Genomic DNA, 18,591 nt, shown 5'->3' on the forward strand with positions numbered 1-18,591 from the left:
AAAAATGCTAATATATTTGCTAGAGCTTTTTGTCTCTTAAACAGGTATGAGACAATTCTGGGCAGGTGATGAACGTTTCCCTCATGTCAACGTGTTCTGGGCTTGCTTCAAGTGAAAAATTGATCTGGACCAACCTCAATTCGGATCTGGGTTGTCCTATATGTTTCATTAAATCTAAATCACCTCAAGGCCCAAATATGAATGTTACAATCTTGTGTGTTAGTTTTTGATGACTTATGTGTTTCATGAAAAGTTTTCAATAAAGGTTTTGTGGCCCAAAAGATTTTCAAGAGGATCTAATTTTGGCCCAAAAGGGTGTTTCAGGTTAATATTGTTGTTTTAAAAATTTTAAAATTAATTTTTAAAATCAAATAAAATCTTTTTGAATGAGGTCATGTCTTTTCAAGTCTTTTCAAATGGTGATGCAGTTGCATGGTTTTGGAAACTTGCTTTTTGGGTACGGTTACCAACACTCCCTCTCTTCCCTCCATAACTCCTTCTCCATCACTTCGGTTTTCACCACTACCCTTACTGCTCTCTCTTCTTCTTAAATTGAAACTAACCTAATGAGGAAGAAAACCATTGTAAAAAGGGCTCCTCGAGAGAAGGTTTTCAAGCTACCCACAAAGCCATCCACTCGCTCTCAAGACCACACCTTTACCCCTTCTCCTTCTCCTCCTACCTCTCCTCATCGCTGTGACCCCATGGCTCGGACCAAAAACACTCCCAGGTTTCCTGCCTCTGCCAAGCCGACACCACCACCAAAGGCCACACCTTCCAAGCCTGGCTCCTCAAAACCAAGTTCAGCAAAGCCTGGCTCCTCCAAAGGCAAACGTCAGGCGACTGAGGAACCCATACCCGAACCAACACAACCAAAATCCAGGTCGGTTCCAATGCGATCTCAACGAGGTAACACTCAAGTCCCTCTCCAGAATGTTAAAGAACCAGACATTGGACCTTTTGATCACAAAGCTCACTTTTTGACTTCTCATTCGAACTATAACCCTTATAGATTCAAATCTGCCATGAACAATGATTTTTATGAGAAGGTTATCCAGTATCGTACCCTTTGTCCCTCTTTTCTTGCTGATTTTCCATCTTTGAAAAGAAAAGGTTTTCCTTTTGTTGATAACTTGATTTTTCTGGACTAGAATCACCTTTTTTATATCAAAAAACCTGTTTATCCCTTGTTGGTTAAAGAATTTTATGCAAACATGACTTATCATGAGGGCACTGCTCATTCGTATGTCAAGGGTCGAGATATCGTTTTAAACAATGAGACCATCAGTGATGCTTTGAAGTATACTGATGTTGGGCCCTGTGCCTACACGTCAGTTAAGTGGGATGAAGGAGTTGGTGTCTCTTACAATGATGCCCTGGCTATTATTTGTGAACATATCTCCTTGATAAATGGTATTACACCCACACACAAAGCCCTAGGATATGAACGTGCTCAGTTGCACCGCATGGTCAACCACATTATACTTCCTCAAAGTGGTTCATATCAAAGGGTTTCATACACTGACACTCTTGTTTTATATGCCATTCTCACCAAAACTGAAATTTCATTTGCATACTTGATGGTAAGATACATGTTTGATTCTGTTAGAAGTGAAAAGGACAAAGCTCTACCTTATGGCATGTTTCTAACTTGTATTTTTGAGTATTTTGGTGTTGACTTGACCAATGAGAAATATGAGAATAGACATTCATACCTAAAAGGGGGTGGTTCAGTGAAACAGAACAAAGGACCCACTCGATCTGAACGAGTCGTCCTAGATGATGAAGATGAGGATTTTGTCCCTGAGGATTCCACTGCTCCTTCCACTGAGGGTACTTCCATTTCCACTGGGAAGAAATCCACTCTGCTGAATGTAGTCAGGGATGTTGCTCAAGAATTTGTCTCTCAATCGAACCACTTGATTGAATTGAGCAAAGAGAAAAGGAAGCTGGCTAGCAAGCATGAGAACTTCCTGAAGAAGTCAAGGGATAGAGTGGCTGTACTGATGACCTTCATTGATAACCTTCAAAATGATGAAGATGCTGCCACTGATGTTGAAGAGGATGCTGTTTCGGAAGGGAATGGTTCTGATGCCTAGGAGTTGTCTCATAAAAACTGCTGCTGCTCTCTTTTTGTCTCATGATTTCTGCTTCTTTTGCTACTTTTGAACTGTTTCATTTTGGATAACTGTAATAACTCTGGATACTACTGCACCTTTGGTCGTTTAGTTCGCACTTAGAAATGTGTTCTAACTCTTTTCTGCAGGATACAAGACTTTGCTTTTGTTGATCTTGTTTATTATCCACCCTTGATGACAAAAGGGGGAGTAATAGTAATAGCAATAGGACCCTAGTAACTTTTTTGGGATTTTTGCTGCATCCATACTTGAGTTTGCATGTTGAATAATCTTTGTTGCATTAATACTTGTTTTCACATGCTAAATCTGTTTGCTGATGGTAATAGTTTGATGTTGGGCTGATTATGATATGTTGCTATCTGATTCGGACCCTGATGTATTAAAGTTCTATTTTGGCCATTTAAACTATCACTGTTTGCTATACTCTTGGTTGGTACATAGCATCTGTTTAGTTCCATATAAGTATATGTAAACAGGAAAGAAGAGAAGAGCATAAATTCAGGGGGAGCTAACCTTGAAAAGGAAAGGGGGAGTAACATAAAAGCAAATGACAAAAATCAAAGGGAGTTTTCTAAACCTGACTCAAACTCATTTCCTTTTGATAATTGCTTAAATCATGTTTGTCATCAAGGGGGAGATTGTTGAGTTAAGAAATTAACTAAATTAATTAGTGATGACAAACATTATTTTTGGCAAAATAAATAATTAGAGTGGTTTAATTAATAAGTATATGTTGCTAATTATTTATTATATGTTGCAGGCCAAAATGTGAATTACAGCCCAAATGGAATGAGAAACAAAACAAGGTTGGTGGGCTGGTAAATCAAGCAAAGCCCAAAAGGAAGCAAGCTTAAGAAATTAAAATGAGCCAAGCATATCTCTACCCGATCCAAGCCCAATTTTGTTTCAGCAAACAATTCCCTCCATCTTGCTCCAACCAAAGCAACGTTCCTCTCCTCTCTAATCAAGTCAAATCAAGAGTTCAGAAAAGTAAGAAAGAGAAAGAGAGAAAAAGCTTCCTCCATAAGCCAATAACCAAAGAAGCAAGAGAGAGAAAGTTGAAGCTTGAAGCACAGAAGCTAAAACAGAAATCCCAAGCTAAATCAAGCTTAAGAAAGGTAATCCATCTCATCTTGCATGCATCAAATCTTCATCCCTTCTTCCCAACTCTCTGCACTACCCGAAAATGGCTTTGAAGGGAAAGTTGGTCTCTGCCCTATTCTGCTTCACATCTACGGTCACGAGTGATACTTGGGGACCAAGTAGTTTTTCAATGGCTAAGATCAAGCTGACCATAAGAAGAGTTCTATTGTTACTGTTTTGTGGCTTTCGGTCAAGTTGGAAAAGTCAAAAGCAAAAGTTCTACTTTGATGCTTGAGAAGAAAAAGTAAGCTTGTGGGTTGGTGAAGCTCAAGGCTCAAGGTGTTGACATTGGAAGATGAACTCAGCCACATGCAAGGAGATATAAGGAGTTTGCTGTTCATTCAGAAACTAAGGAGAGAAAACCAGTGAATAGAGGTTATTATTCTGAGAGAGCTCTTTGAAGAAGTTCAACTAACTGGACAGTGTAACCTAATCAAAGGTGCATTCCGCCAGTATGAAGAACTGAATCAGAGGCTTGCTAATCTGGTTTTTCGCATAGCACAGAGGCTGTTGATGAAGTCAATCTCCTTCATGTTTTACTGATTGTAATGTACTTTTCTAAGCTTATCTTTCTGTAATTTCTTGAGAGAAAAGGCATTGTGAGAAAGCTTGAGAAAAAGCCATGAGTGGAAAAAAGGCTGAGAGATACACTTGAGAGAAAAGCCTAGAGTTATTTTCTGATTTCTTTAGGTTGATTAAGTGTCTTGTATCTAGTATCTGAATGGTATCCATTTCTTAGTTGGGTTAGCACTAAGAGGTATAGTTAGGTATTAGCATAGCCAATGTCAAGTTAGGTTAGAACTTGAGTGTGAAAGGATTGGGTCAATCCTGTGTTATTGGTGTATGTAATACTGTTTACTATAGTGAAATTCTTCCACAGTTGTGGAGGAGACTGGATGTAGGTTGCATAGCACAAGGCAACCGAACCAGGATACTTGCTGGTGTTAGCTTTTCTCTTCTCTGCTGTGTTCTGTTTTCTGATATTCATGAGACAAAAATAAATTGTCTCATAAATTTCCGCTGCTAAGTTACAACAAAATCAGAATTGCAAATCTGTTTTAAAAGGGGTAACAACAGTAATTAAAAGGAAGGCATAGATTCAACCCCCCTTCTCTAAGCCTACCACAACCTTCAGTCTTTATAATAAAGTTATTTTTGGGATCTTTATTTGAGTGGTGGCCACTTTATTTTGTGGTTAATTTTGATATATTAACAGTATAAAATATTTTATATAATTATATAATTATATCTATTTATTTAGATAATTATTTAGGTAATTAATATAAAATATAATTATTTTTATCAATATAATATTATATAATTAGATATACATATAAAATTATTTTATATTAATAATGTCTCAAAATTAAATTCATTTATTTTTTCATGAAAAAAATTACATTGCTATTATTACCTATGAATATAATCTGTGTGAAAGTGGTTACAGAAAAATAAAAATCTTGACATCATTTAATTTGCTTACTCATTCTTTTTTTTTTTTTTTTTACTAAAGATAAGATATTCGAACCTGCAACCTCTTAATTGAATATGGGGAGACTATGTTATTTGAGGTATAACTCATTGACTTCCTTTCATCCTTTTTTGTTTAAGGTACTCTGCTAACTTTTATCCTAATAGCATATTGTATGAAAAATACGAAGATAAATTATAATGAAAATAACCTATATATATATATATATAATCCGCATACGTTTTGCCATATAAAATTAAAAATGATCCGAAGTCCGAAGTCAGCGTTGACCCTATGACTTATTCGCAGTGATCATAACACGGTGCCACGTGGAGAAACAAGGTTCGAAGGTTGAGTCCATAACCATAAGCATGAAGCCGCCTTGAGCTTCTTCGATGATTCTTCGTCGTTCCCACGACTCTGTTGAAAGCCAGACTATTAATTAATAAGAGGGAGTGATCCGATCCGACCATGAACAAGTGCTGTAAAATTTGTACATGAATCAAGAAATAAAATTAAATATGGGTTTGAATAGAAGCATTGCGGGGATGGATCCACAGCTGGCTGCGGAGAAAGCAGTGTCAGTGATTGGTCAAGGCTATGATCTCTGCAGCGACATAAGATTCTCCGCCTGCAAGTCTTCCACGTTGATCGAGATTGATCATAAACACACCAGGGACATGCTCTTCCCAGTTCCAGGTTCAATTCGTGTCCACAACGTTCCCTCTTCCATCAAGTGTGACAAAGGTGAACGCACAAGGTTCCATTCCGATGTTCTCACCTTCAACCAGGTCACTGCTAACTACTAACTAATTCCATCGAATAAAACAAAGATATATGGTTCGGTAGGGATAATGAATTTGTTTTAATTGCAGATGTCGGAGCATTTTAACAGGCAGTTATCTCTGTCTGGGAAGATACCATCGGGAGTTTTCAATGCTATGTTTGACATGAGGAAGTGTTGGCCGAAGGATGCAGCTGCAACTAAGAGCCTTGCTTTTGATGGATGCTTCATATCATTGTACACCGTTGAATTGGATAGAACTAACTTAACCCTTTCCGATCAAGTCAAGAAAGATGTTCCTTCTTCCTGGAACCCTGCAGCTCTTGCCTCGTAAGTATTCTTCAGAAACAGAAACACAAACATGAAGCTTGTTCAATCAATTTAACACAGCATATGCTTGTGTTGTTCATCAGGTTCATTGACAAGTATGGCACCCATGTGATTGTTGGCGTCAAGATGGGAGGTAAAGATGTGGTCCACATCAAGCAGTCAAAGAATTCAGATCTTCCACCCGCTGAACTGCAGAAACTACTAAAACAACTAGCTGATGAGAGGTTTTCAGAGGATTCGAATCCATCTTCCAATGCCAATCCTGCTCAAATATCAGGAAAACTAAAGGCAAATATCAACCACCATATACATCTTCCGTTTCATGGTAGAAAAAAGAAAGTGATCTCTAACATAATTCAACCATGTTTACTTTCAGGATGATCATGCCAAGCTGTGGAGGCAGAACCATTTTCCTCCTGCTGGAAGACCAGTTGTAAAAAGCCACTCCAAGAATGATGTCAGTATTTCTACGAATCTATCTCTATCTTTTTATTTTGCAAGAAAGTTGCAATTCCCATAACTGCATCTGATTTATACAAATTCTTTTGCAGGAAATCATGAGTGTTTCGGTCCGCAGGGGAGGCATTGATATTCGTCAGCCTTATAACCAGTGGCTTCAAACCATACTACAATCCCCCAATGTCATATCAATGTCTTTTGTTCCTATTACTTCCTTACTCAACTCTGTTCCAGGCAATGGATTCTTGAGTCACGCCGTTAATTTGTATCTTAGATGTGAGCAAACATTTCTGAATTACTTTTGGCACAAATATAGAATGAGTAATATAATATAATATAATATAATATCTCTAGTACATGTTTTTCTGAGAGTTTTATGTATCAAATAGATAAACCTGCCATAGAGGATCTCCATCATTTTCTGGAATTTCAGTTGCCACGGCAATGGGCACCAATGTATGGAGATCTGCCTCTTGGATATGGCCACAAGCATAAGAAAAACATGTCTCCATCACTTCAGTTCAGTCTCATGGGACCCAAGCTTTATGTTAACACTGTCAAGGTAATTTCATTCAATTTAAGCAAGAAGCATATTATGTATCCAACTTAGAAACAATTTTCTTTCTAGCAAGTTGAGTGACATTCATTATGCAGGTTGATTCCGGGAACCGTCCTGTAACAGGGATTCGTTTGTACTTAGAAAGCAAAAAGAATGATCACTTGGCAATCCATCTTCAGCATCTTGCAGAGATTCCTGGTTTCCTTGAAATCTCAGAAGACAACGGCTATGAACCCATCGATGAACCGGTCGAAAGAGGCTACTACGAACCGGTAAAATGGAGCATGTTTTCTCATGTGTACACAGCACCTGTTCAGTACAACAGCTCCAGAATAGACGAGTCCACAGCCATAGTAACAAAGGCATGGTTTGAGGTGAAGCTTGTGGGAATGAAGAAGGTTCTGTTCCTAAGGCTTGGATTCTCAACCGTGGCATCGGCCAAAATCCGGAGATCAGAATGGGATGGACCTTCTACAATGTCTAGAAAATCAGGATTCTTCTCTGCCTTGATGAGCACAAAGCTGAGCAAAGAGTTGAAATCCTCGCCGGAGAAGGCGAATAAGGTGGAGATAAACTCAGCAATCTATCAAGGTGGTCCTCCAGTGCCAACAAGGGCTCCAAGAATGCTCAGCTTTGTAGACACAAAAGAAATGGTTAGGGGCCCAGAGGATACACCTGGATATTGGGTTGTCACAGGTGCAAAGTTGTGTGTGGATAATGGCAGAATCTCAATCAAAGCCAAGTATTCTTTGTTGACTGTTATACCAGAAGAAGCTATAGAGTAAGTAGCATTCGGGATTATAATATAGGATTACAATGTATCATTTAATATTATAGTCTGCTGTAAATACGTAACTTATATTGTATGATTCATTCAAAAATGAGTGTCATCTCACATCTGATGCAAAGTGAGCTAGATTTGTTTTGGCATAACTGCCATCAATAATAAAAACTACCTAAATTTCGAAACACACAAAATCGTGTCGTTTTTTCCTTTTCGCTGATCCTGATATCTAACTCCACAAGTGGGCAACAGAGACTTATGTTTGCATCTTGGTATATCAGCAAATGCAACATCACACATTTGGCGAGTTCTGTAGAAGTATATAATGATTGATATGGGGTGCGGATATGGTACTCAACAAAAGTAAGTTGAATGAGCGTCACATGTTAAAGGAGGACTCTTGTATTTAGTCAAGGTTCAAAATCTGTTAAGAGTTCCTCCACGGCACCCTACTTGTGGAAATTTGAATAGGATACGATCAGATTAAGATTATATGGGACAGAAAGTTTGGATTTGGGTAAAATTTTACTGCTACTTTGCCAGAAAAATGGGTCCAAATAACAGCTTCAAACACGTAACCGTTTTAACGGTAAAAACCGAACCAAGAGAAAATGAGAAATTAATTACAACTCAAATAAATATAAAATAATAAAATAAACTGGGAAAATTTTCTACATGCAATCTGCTAGCACGCAGGCATTTTTTTTTCCCAAAATTAAGAAAGTAAAATATGTTTTAGAGGGAAATGGGGGAATCGATGGATTAATTAAGAAGAAAAAGCAAGAGAAGAATTTCAAATCCCTCAACCGATAAAAGAAGGAAATTATTATTATTCACATGCACTACATACTTGATTACATCTCATATCACAATAATCTTGCTTTCTTACTTACCACTACTACATGATTTATATTTCTCAGGGACATGAACATGACATAGGCATTACGCAATTACAATTCACAAAAACATAGGTTTGAAAACTCTAGGAGCGAAAACAAGGAAAAAGTATCTTGTTTAACCAGTGATCTGAATGGGCTTAACATCGGGTTTCTTAACTTCTGCTTTGGGAACAGTGACAGTGAGAACACCATTCTCCATGGCTGCCTTCACCTCATCCATCTTGGCGTTCTCGGGGAGCCTGAACCTCCGCATGAACTTGCCGCTGCTGCGCTCCACACGGTGCCAGGTGTCGTTCTTGTCCTCCTTCTCAACGTTCCTCTCGCCGCTGATCTGAAGGACACTGTTATCTTCGATCTCAACCTTCACTTCCTCCTTCTTCAGACCAGGAAGATCAGCCTTGAACACATGTGCTTCGGGAGTCTCCCTCCAGTCCACACGAGTGTTGACGAACGCAGAATTGTCGGAAGAAGTAAGAGAGCTCGGGAATTGGAAGTCTTTAAAGGGGTCCCAAACGTCGAGGGAGAAAGGATCGAAGACGTTGCTCCTTCGGCCACCGAAGAAACTTGGAATCAGCGACATTCTCTTCTTTTCTTTTTCTGTGATTTGAGTAGAAAATGCTGTGTGTGATTGATTAGAAAATACTGTCTTGCTTGCCTGATGGAGAAGAATGAAGATACATAAGGTATTTAAACGCTGTGGAGGAGGAATCAGGTATTTTCCAGAAAGGTCTATATAGGACTAGTATCTACTACTAATTATTCCTTCACAAGATGTTGAAAGTTGAAACCTCCAAAACCTTCCAGATTTTTCAGGCACCACGCAGAACCCTCTGGCTTACCTCTATTTTTTAATTTTTTTTTTGGGTCTTGCTTGCTTACCTCTATTTCCCTTTTGGTCATGGCTGGCTTACCTCTTTATGACTCATAGAGTATGTTTTGAAGCCCAAATTGTTTTTGTTGGGCCTACGATAGGAAGACGAATCTTTAAATGTTACATTTAGGGCATGACCTTTTAACAAAAACAAAAACAAAAACAAAAAAGGCATAACCTGACCAAAGGCTGAAAGGCAAACAAAAATAAATGTTCAAGACAAAAAAAAACATACCGACTCTGAAAAAACAAAGAAAATCAAAGAAATTTGTTATAAAATAACTAAATAAGGAAGAGGTAACAAATAAAGAAATATAATTAGAGAAAGAGAGAATGGTATTTTATTGCTTTTTGTATGTTCCATATGCTTCATATTATGTTACTATTTATAAGCACAAAGAAGCTTTACTTTTCAAACATAATTAAATGCAATCACCCTTGGTAAACTAAGTCTCATGAAAAATGGTCATCCACATCATTCATCCTTATTACAACACTCCCCCTTGGATGACCATTTAGGATTATTACCTCGTTAAAACCTTACAAAAGAAAAACCCAGTGGGAAAAAACCTTAATGAAGAAAAAAGAGTACAATATCCTTTAGTGATGGGGACTGCCTCATTAAAAACCTTGTCAAGAAAAATCCAATGGGATAAAAACTTGACCAAGGAAAAAAAAGTACAGTCTCCCCCTCTTGTCGATATCATTTAACATCTCGAAATCGACGCATCCCAATATGATGTACCAATCTTTCAAAGGAGGATTTTGGGAGTGACTTTGTGAATAAATCTGCCAGATTGTCATTTGAGCGGATCTGTTGGATATCAATTGTCCCTTGATTTTGAAGATCATGAGTGAAGAAGAATTTGGGAGAAATATGCTTTGTTCTATCACCTTTGATATATCCGCCCTTAAGTTGAGCAATACATGCTGTATTATCTTCAAACAGGACAATTGGAGCTATCTTCTGATCAATCAGTCCACATGATGACAGAATATATTGGATCACACTCCTCAGCCAAAAACACTCGCGACTAGCTTCATGTATCGCTAGTATTTCAGCATGATTAGAGGATGTTGCTGCAATCGTCTGTTTCGTGGACCTCCATGATATAGCTGTACCACCATATGTGAATAGGTATCCTGTTTGAGATCTCTCTTTATGTGGATCAGACAAATATCCAGCATCTGCATAGCCAACTAATTGTGACTTGGATCCATAGGGATAAAACAATCCCATATCAACCGTTTCATGAAGATATCGAAAGATCTGTTTGATTCCACTCCAATGTCTTCTGGTTGGAGAGAAACTATATTTTGCTAGTAAATTCATAGCAAATGATATATCAGGTCGTGTATTATTAGTAAGATACATTAGTGCTCCAATGTCACTAAGATATGGTACTTCAGGACCAAGTATATCTTCATTTTGTTCCTTAGGACAGAATTTATCATTTTCCACATCTAAAGATCTTACGATTATTGGGGTACTCAAGGGATGTAACTTATCCATATAAAATCTTTTCAAGATCTTCTCTATGTATGTTGTTTGATGAATAAAGATCCCATTTTTTATATGCTCGATCTGCAGGCTGAGACAAAATTTAGTTCTTCCAAAATCTTTCATCTCAAACTCTTCTTTTAGAGTTTTTATAATTGTTGGAATCTCTTCAGGAGTCCCAATGATATTTAAATCATCAACGTACACAACAATTATAATAAATCCATATGCAGATTTCTTTATGAAAACACATGGACAGATATCATCATTCTTGAATCCATTTTTGGCCAAATACTCAGTAAAACGATTATACCACATTCGTCTAGATTGCTTTAGACCATATAAAGATCTTTGCAATTTAACTATATATAACCCCGGCGAATATTCATTGGATGGTTTAGATATCTTTAATCCTTCAGGGACTTTCATATAGATATCCCGATCTAATGAGCCGTACAAATAGGCTGTTACCACATCCATTAAATGCATATGAAGTTTATGATATGCAGATAAACTGACCAAATAATGCAATGTTATCGCATCCACTACAGGGGAATACGTTTCTTCATAATCTATACCGGGCCTTTGTGAAAAACCTTGTGCCACAAGTCGGGCTTTGTAGCGCACAACTTCATTTTTCTCATTTCGTTTTCTCACAAATACCCATCGGTATCCAACAGGTTTTATATCTTCTGGTGTACAGACTACAGGTCCAAAGACTTCACGTTTTGCAAGTGAGTCTAATTCAGCCTTCATGGCTTCTTCCCATTTTGGCCAATCATTCCTTTGTCGACATTCTTCGACTGATCTTGGCTCAAGATCCTTACATTCATGCATAATTTTTAATGCCATATTATATGCAAATATTTCATTGACAATTCTCTTATTTCGGTCCCGTTTCTCTCTTGTAAAGACATAATTTATCGAGATCTCGTCATTTTCACAATTTTCAGTACCTAAACGTCTTCTGGCGTTAAAACTATATCAGAATTTTGGACAACTGCAGGTGTCTTTACTATGTCTTTTTCAATAGAAATAGTATTCACTTCTTTTCGCTTTGGAAGATTTTTGTCTTTGGAACCAACAGGCCTGCCACGCTTCTGGCCTGAATTTGCTTCAGTGGCTACTTGTCCTACTGGGACATCAATTCGAATTGGGGAATTTTTCGCTGGTATATAAGATTTGGTTATCCTCTTTGTATCGAAAAATGCATCAAGCAATTCATTTTCTATTCTTTGCAAATGTATAATCTTTTGAACTTCTAGTTCACATTGCCCTGATCGAGGATCTAAATGCATCAACGATGATGCATTCCAATTAAGTTCCTTTTCAGGAAGCTTATTCTCTCTCCTAATGTTAGAAATTTTGATTCATTAAAATGACAATCCGCAAATCGGGCTTTAAATACATCTCCAGTTTGTATCTCAAGATACCTCACTATAGAGGGAGAGTCATATCCAACATATATCCCCAATTTTCTTTGGGGTCCCATTTTGGTGCGATTAGGTGGTGCAATGGGAACATATATCGCACACCCAAATATTCTTAAATGGGAAATATTTGGCTGTTGGCCAAAAGCTAATTGCATAGGAGAGAACTGATGGTAACTCGTTGGTCTCAAACGAATAAGTGCTGCGGCATGTAAAATAGCATGCCCCCAAACCGAGGTTGGGATATTTGTTCTCATAAGTAAGGGTCTAGCAATTAATTGGAGGCGTTTAATAAGTGATTCTGCTAACCCATTTTGTGTGTGAACATAAGCTACTGGATGTTCAACACTTATTCCATTAGCCATACAATAAGCATCAAAAGCTTGGGAAGTAAATTCACCAGCATTATCAAGACAAATTGCTTTGATTGGATTTTCTGGAAATTGTGCTTTTAATCGAATAATTTGAGCCAATAATCTGGCAAACGCTAGGTTGCGAGAAGATAATAAGCACACATGTGACCATCTCGAAGATGCATCTATTAGGACCATAAAATATCTAAAAGATCTACACGATGGATGAATAGGTCCACATATATCACCTTAAATCCTTTCTAGGAATTCAGGAGACTCAAATCCAATCTTTACTGGTTTTAAGAATCTTGAGAACATGCAACACAACAAAATTCACTAGTTTTAAGAATCTTCTGGTTCTTTAGTGAATGTCCATGAGAGTTTTCAATAATTCTCCGCATCATGGTTGTTCCCGGATGACCCAATCGGTCGTGCCAAGTTATGAATTCATTTAGGCTAGTAAACTTCTAGTTTACAGTGGCATGTGATTCAATTGCACTAATCTTGGTATAATACAACCCAGATGAAAGTGAGGGTAACTTTTCTAATATAACCTTTTTATTTAAATCATGAGTTGTGATACATAAATACTCATGATTTTCCTCATTCATTGTTTCAATATGATATCCATTTCGGCGAATATCTTTGAAACTCAACAAGTTCCTCAGAGACTTAGTAGATAATAGTGCATTATTTATTATAAATTTTGTTCCTCCAGGAAACAAAATTATAGCTCTTCTAGAGCATTCTATCACATTGCCTGAACCAGTAATAGTATTAACATATTCTTCTTTTGGCACAAGATGGGTAAAATATATATCACTTTTAAGAATAGTGTGCGAACTTGCACTATCCGCAAGGCAAATATCTTCAGAATATGTCCTTACCATTTTTCTTCAAAGACAAATGATAATAATAAAATGAGTAGAAGTACATGCACAGTAAAAGTATTCACATGAATACTTAACAAACACATACACATATCAAACTATTCCATCATTGATCAAATAGCCAATATTTTCTTCAGAATCCTTAAAGAAATTAGATACATCATAATGAGTGGTGAAATTTTCATTATTTGAAACAAAATTTGTTTCCTTTCCTTTGTCATCCCTTTTCAAGGATGCTTGATAAAGATCAACTAGGTGCCTTCGGGTATGACAGGTACGTGACCAATGGCCCTTTCCACCACAACGGAAGTATTTATCCCCAATTGATTTACTTTGCCTATTGTTTCTTTCTTTATCCCACTTTTGGTGAGATCCTTTCTTGTGAACATAATTTCTTTTCCTTCCATAATTTTTCTTGTTATCAAAATCTTGCCATTTACCTCTTCTGGGGTTATAAGTTGCCGCATTTGCTTCAGGAAATAGGGCAGCGCCAGCTAGACGCGCTTCATGATTTCTTAAGAGCAACTCATTGTTGCGTTCAGCAACAAGAAAGAAAGAAATTAGCTCAGAATATTTTTAAATCATTTTTCTCGATTGCTACTGCAGGAGCACATTCGAGGCATGGAAAGGTCGAGAAAGTTTTCTCTAACATATCGGGTTTGAGGAGGTATCAACGTCTTTTGATAATTGTACATTTCTTCAAGATCTTTCCACAGATCTGCATGATCTTTTAATTTGAGATATTCATTTTTCAATCATACGTCAAGATGACGATGAAGAAAAATCATAGCTTTGGCTTTATCTTTTTGGGATGTATTATTTTCAACCTTAATGGTATCTCCAAAATCCATTAAATCAAGATGGATTTTAGCATATAGTATCCATGATAAATAATTGTTTCCATATATATCAAAAGCATTATATTCAAGATGAAGTTTCGACATAATAAAAATTTGTTACCTGAAGTCTTCCTAAAATATCGTTAGAGCTTCGTACTGATAACGTGTTATAAAATAACTAAATAAATAAATAAGGAAGAAGTAACAAATAAAGAAATATAATTAGAGAAAGAGAGAGAATAGTGTTTTATTACTTTTTGTGTGTTCCATATGCTTCATATTATGTTGCTAACTTGCTATTTATAAGCACAAAGAAACTTTACTTTTCAAACATAATTAAATGCAATCAATCACCCTTAATAAATTAAGTCTCATAAAAAATAGTCATCCACATCATTCATTCTTATCACAACAAAATTTTATTTATAACTCAATTTTGTGAACAAACATGAGCTTTCTCTCCTACTTCCATATAGTTAGTTTTTAAATTAAATAGTTGCACAATTGTGCAAATTATTAGTCATCACACGTATTGAATAATCATATACTTTACAAATACTTTTTAGATAATTTTGGTTATATTTTTATTATCTTTCATATCAAAAATCATATAACTATCAATCAATCAAGTACATCATGGTTAATTATATTAATATTAATACTAGAATTAGTATTATTTTCTCTTTTTGTTTGTTAATTATTCTACGAAATTTTAATTATTATCTAAAATTATAACTTATTTTGTAATTTCTAAACGCGGTCATCGTACCAATTTTAATTATTATCTCAATATCATGTGCTCCATAAACTATAGTGCCTTTTTTTTTAAATTTTCTACGAGTAAATATCCCAGATCAGTTCCTCAATAATTTATAATTGAATTTAGTCATTAATAAATCTTAATTACAAAATCAATTTTTAAATTTTTATTTCGTTAGATAGATAAATTCTCACATCAAATTATTTGTCTATATAAAAAAACATATATAAATTAAAAAATTCTTAAAAATTATTATGTCTTTCATTAAATAATAATAATTAATTTGTCTAATTTCTTACCTAAATTTAACGTAGAAATTAATATATCTAACAAAATAAAATATTAAAAACTAATTTGATAATTAAAAGTTATTGACAATTAATTTGTCTAACAAAAAACTTTTTGGAGATTGATTTAGAAAATTATATTACTCATGTAATTATATTCTTCCTTCATATTTAGAATTCGAAGAAACAAATTAGTATCTTCAACCAATAAGGGTAAATTACTTAGATTAATTGACAATAAGACTATAGTGTGTGTTTTGAAATTGAAATTTTAATCATCACAATAATCCCATAGATTATGGTCTATGAACATCTTACAAAGTAATATATAAAAACTCTAATGATTATTGAACTACACCGACATGTAAATTACATTTGTTCATACTATCATTCCTATTTCAATTACGGAAATATTTAATAACAAAAATATAACAATAATCAAAATTTTTTATTTAATATTTATTAATTATTATAATAATTATAATTAATAAATATTAAATATTTTTTTTATCTCTTTAGTATTATTAGTATATCTTTTTATTTGACAGTTTTTAAATTGAATTACTTTCTATTATGGATTATTCGTTTTTAGTATTTGGTATTGAAATTTATTGATTCAATTTTAATTGTAATTTTTATGCAGTTTTTATTAAAAAGAAAAAAAAATAATGAATTCTATTAAAAATGAGTGTAAAAAAGATAAATTAAAAAGAATATAGATATTGTTACTTAAAAAAAGGATAACAAAAAAGTACTGTTATAATGGTAATTTGTAGTTAATGGGTTGGACTTGTAAAATTGGCCCACGCGTTGAACGGAGGTAGTCTTCGACTAGACTCGCATCCGGGAGCAGCCGTCCTGCTTGTGTATGTGAAAGAATGGGGGTGGTACCTGCAAAGACACTCCGATGCCTAAGTTAGCAAAGGGTTTTAGCAGGTTTAGAGAGTATTGGAACTTAGAGATACCTGATGGGTGTCAGGATATTTATAGTGGTGAACTAATAATTACCGTTGGAGTAGTTCCACCTTTTTAGGTGGATAAATGTCCCTTTATCTTAGGGAAGTTGAGGAATGGCCACTGGAAGTGGGTTGAGAGATTTTATGGGCAGTTACTTATTTGAATAAGGGTTATCTGCCAGCTAATATTCGATCCCGACTTCCTCAGGGCAAGTCTGTGTTGGATCCGACTTCTTGTGAGGAGGTCGGTGTCATGTGAAGGCTAATCTTTGGATTGGGTCTTTTATTTAGACCTGGGCCTTAATGTTGGGCCAGGGTATGAACAGTGCCCCTACTCGAGTCCAATCTTTTAATTATGAGTTGGATTTGAGTATTTGAACTCAGGCTTGTAGCCGACATGATTCAGAAACCGACGTGATTTTTAAAACCGACGTGATTTAAAAATTTTCAACAGTCGCGTCTAATCAAACGTCGCGTCCGTTAGGAGTTTTGTATTTACACATAGGGAGCGGTTACATTGGTAACGACGCGTATCTTTAATGATAGCCTCGTTTTACTGTTTTGTCCCTGATGTATTTATAAATACTTTTCCCTATCTTTCTTCTGTTTCTTTCGTTTTCTGAAATTTCTTACTTCGAACCTTTATTTTCTCAAAGAGAAAGCTTTTCTAGCCTCCCCCTTGCTGTGACTGATGTTGCTTCTGCTTCTCTTCGCATTCATCAACAAAGGTTAGTTCTCTATCTTTCCCTTTTTATCATTTACGCTTGATACCTTCTGCGAGTTTAGAGGGAATTTTTGTATGCTGTGTAGTGAGTACGTTGGTTTAGTCGTCGTTGTTTTCTCGTTCTTGAGAGAAGTTGTTCAGTCTTTTTAGAGGACCTAAGTATGACCCTTTCCCATTTTTCTTTGTAGGTCTCATCGCCTTTTCATCTATTTTTTACTGAAAAATATGTCTTCTCAAGTTTCTGAATGGGTAGATGTTACCGTTCTTGGGGAGGAACCCTTAGTAGATACAGACTACATCACTGACCTCCGCACCCACCATAGAGTTTGTGTTCTTGATGAGGATGAACCAAAGTACGAGTTGATTGCTCCGGGTCCTGAGGACCGGGTGTGTTTTGGGAAGGCTACCGATGCTAACCCTCATTTCTTTTTTATGTACGAAAGTCTTTTTACTTGCCTGGGGGTTCTTCCTTTCTCTGACTTTGAGGTAGAGGTTCTGAACCATTGCCGAGTTGCTCCCACCCAACTTCACCCCGATTCTTGGGGTTTTATGAAGATTTACCAGCTTGTTAGTTGAGAGCTGGATTTTCCGATGTCTTTGAGAATCTTTTTCTATCTCTTCCATATGACCAAGCCCTTCAGTGGGCAAAATAATAAGCAACAGTGGATCTCTTTCCGGGCCATTCAAGGTCGTAAAATTTTTTCCATCTTTGATGAATCTTTTCACGATTTTAAGAACTTCTTTTTTAAAGTCCTAGCAGTGAAGGGTCACCATCCCTTCTTTCTTGATGAAAATTCTTCTCCCCACTTTCCTCTATACTGGTTGGAGGCCTCTCCTGTAGAGAAATACGACCTGGATGACTTGGATGAGGTGGAGGAGGCTGTTGTGGGGTTCTTCCGAGAAGTTTGGAGAAGAGCCCCTTATTTGGATACAAGAAGGTTTCTTCAGGGGTTTCCGAGTTTTGTGCAGACCCAATTAGGTAGCTTTATTGTTGCTTTTTAATAAATTCCGACTTGTAATCTTTCGATTAGTTGTTTTCGACTTGTGGTAATCTAACTTTTTGTTTTCTTCTTTCCAGAGATGGTGAAGAAAGGTTCCAGTGCTTCTTACCAGAAGGTTCAGGATGCTAAAAGAAGGTCACGGGCACGGGTTGATGCCGCGAGGGCTGCCGGCACTCTTCCCCCTCCTCCTCCTCCTCCCCCTCGTGATTTGGGGACCTCTTCTCACCCAATTATGGTAACTTCTACTTCTGCTTCTTCTCTTCCTTCTCCTACCCTTCCTGCCCAAGCTTCCCCTGAACCTGAGAGGAAGAAGCGCAAGACTTCGGGGTCAGATGCTTCTTCCAGGGATTTTGATGGTCCCCAATTCGTTCGGAATTACATCTTTTCCCATACTCATATTAATATGGACGAT

General features: G+C 36.4%; 2 protein-coding genes across 2 annotated transcripts; one reads left to right on the forward strand and one right to left on the reverse strand.

Moving 5' to 3' along the window:
- Nucleotides 1-4,997: 4,997 nt before the first annotated feature.
- LOC112733523 (MACPF domain-containing protein NSL1) lies at nt 4,998-7,862 on the forward strand. The gene is made up of 7 exons (XM_025782500.3): nt 4,998-5,543; nt 5,628-5,866; nt 5,950-6,154; nt 6,243-6,323; nt 6,418-6,601; nt 6,715-6,887; nt 6,980-7,862. Exons 1-7 carry the CDS (start codon nt 5,250-5,252, stop codon nt 7,667-7,669), a joined length of 1,866 nt encoding a protein of 621 aa, XP_025638285.1. The 5' UTR covers nt 4,998-5,249; the 3' UTR covers nt 7,670-7,862.
- Nucleotides 7,863-8,459: 597 nt separating this feature from the next.
- On the reverse strand, nt 8,460-9,404 carry LOC112733524 (17.3 kDa class I heat shock protein-like). Its single transcript, XM_025782501.2, has one exon. It carries the CDS (start codon nt 9,145-9,147, stop codon nt 8,683-8,685), a length of 465 nt encoding a protein of 154 aa, XP_025638286.1. The 5' UTR covers nt 9,148-9,404; the 3' UTR covers nt 8,460-8,682.
- Nucleotides 9,405-18,591: the final 9,187 nt, after the last annotated feature.

This window comes from Arachis hypogaea, chromosome 13, assembly GCF_003086295.3.
Source record: "Arachis hypogaea cultivar Tifrunner chromosome 13, arahy.Tifrunner.gnm2.J5K5, whole genome shotgun sequence".
In the NCBI taxonomy this organism is placed as follows: domain Eukaryota; kingdom Viridiplantae; phylum Streptophyta; class Magnoliopsida; order Fabales; family Fabaceae; genus Arachis; species Arachis hypogaea.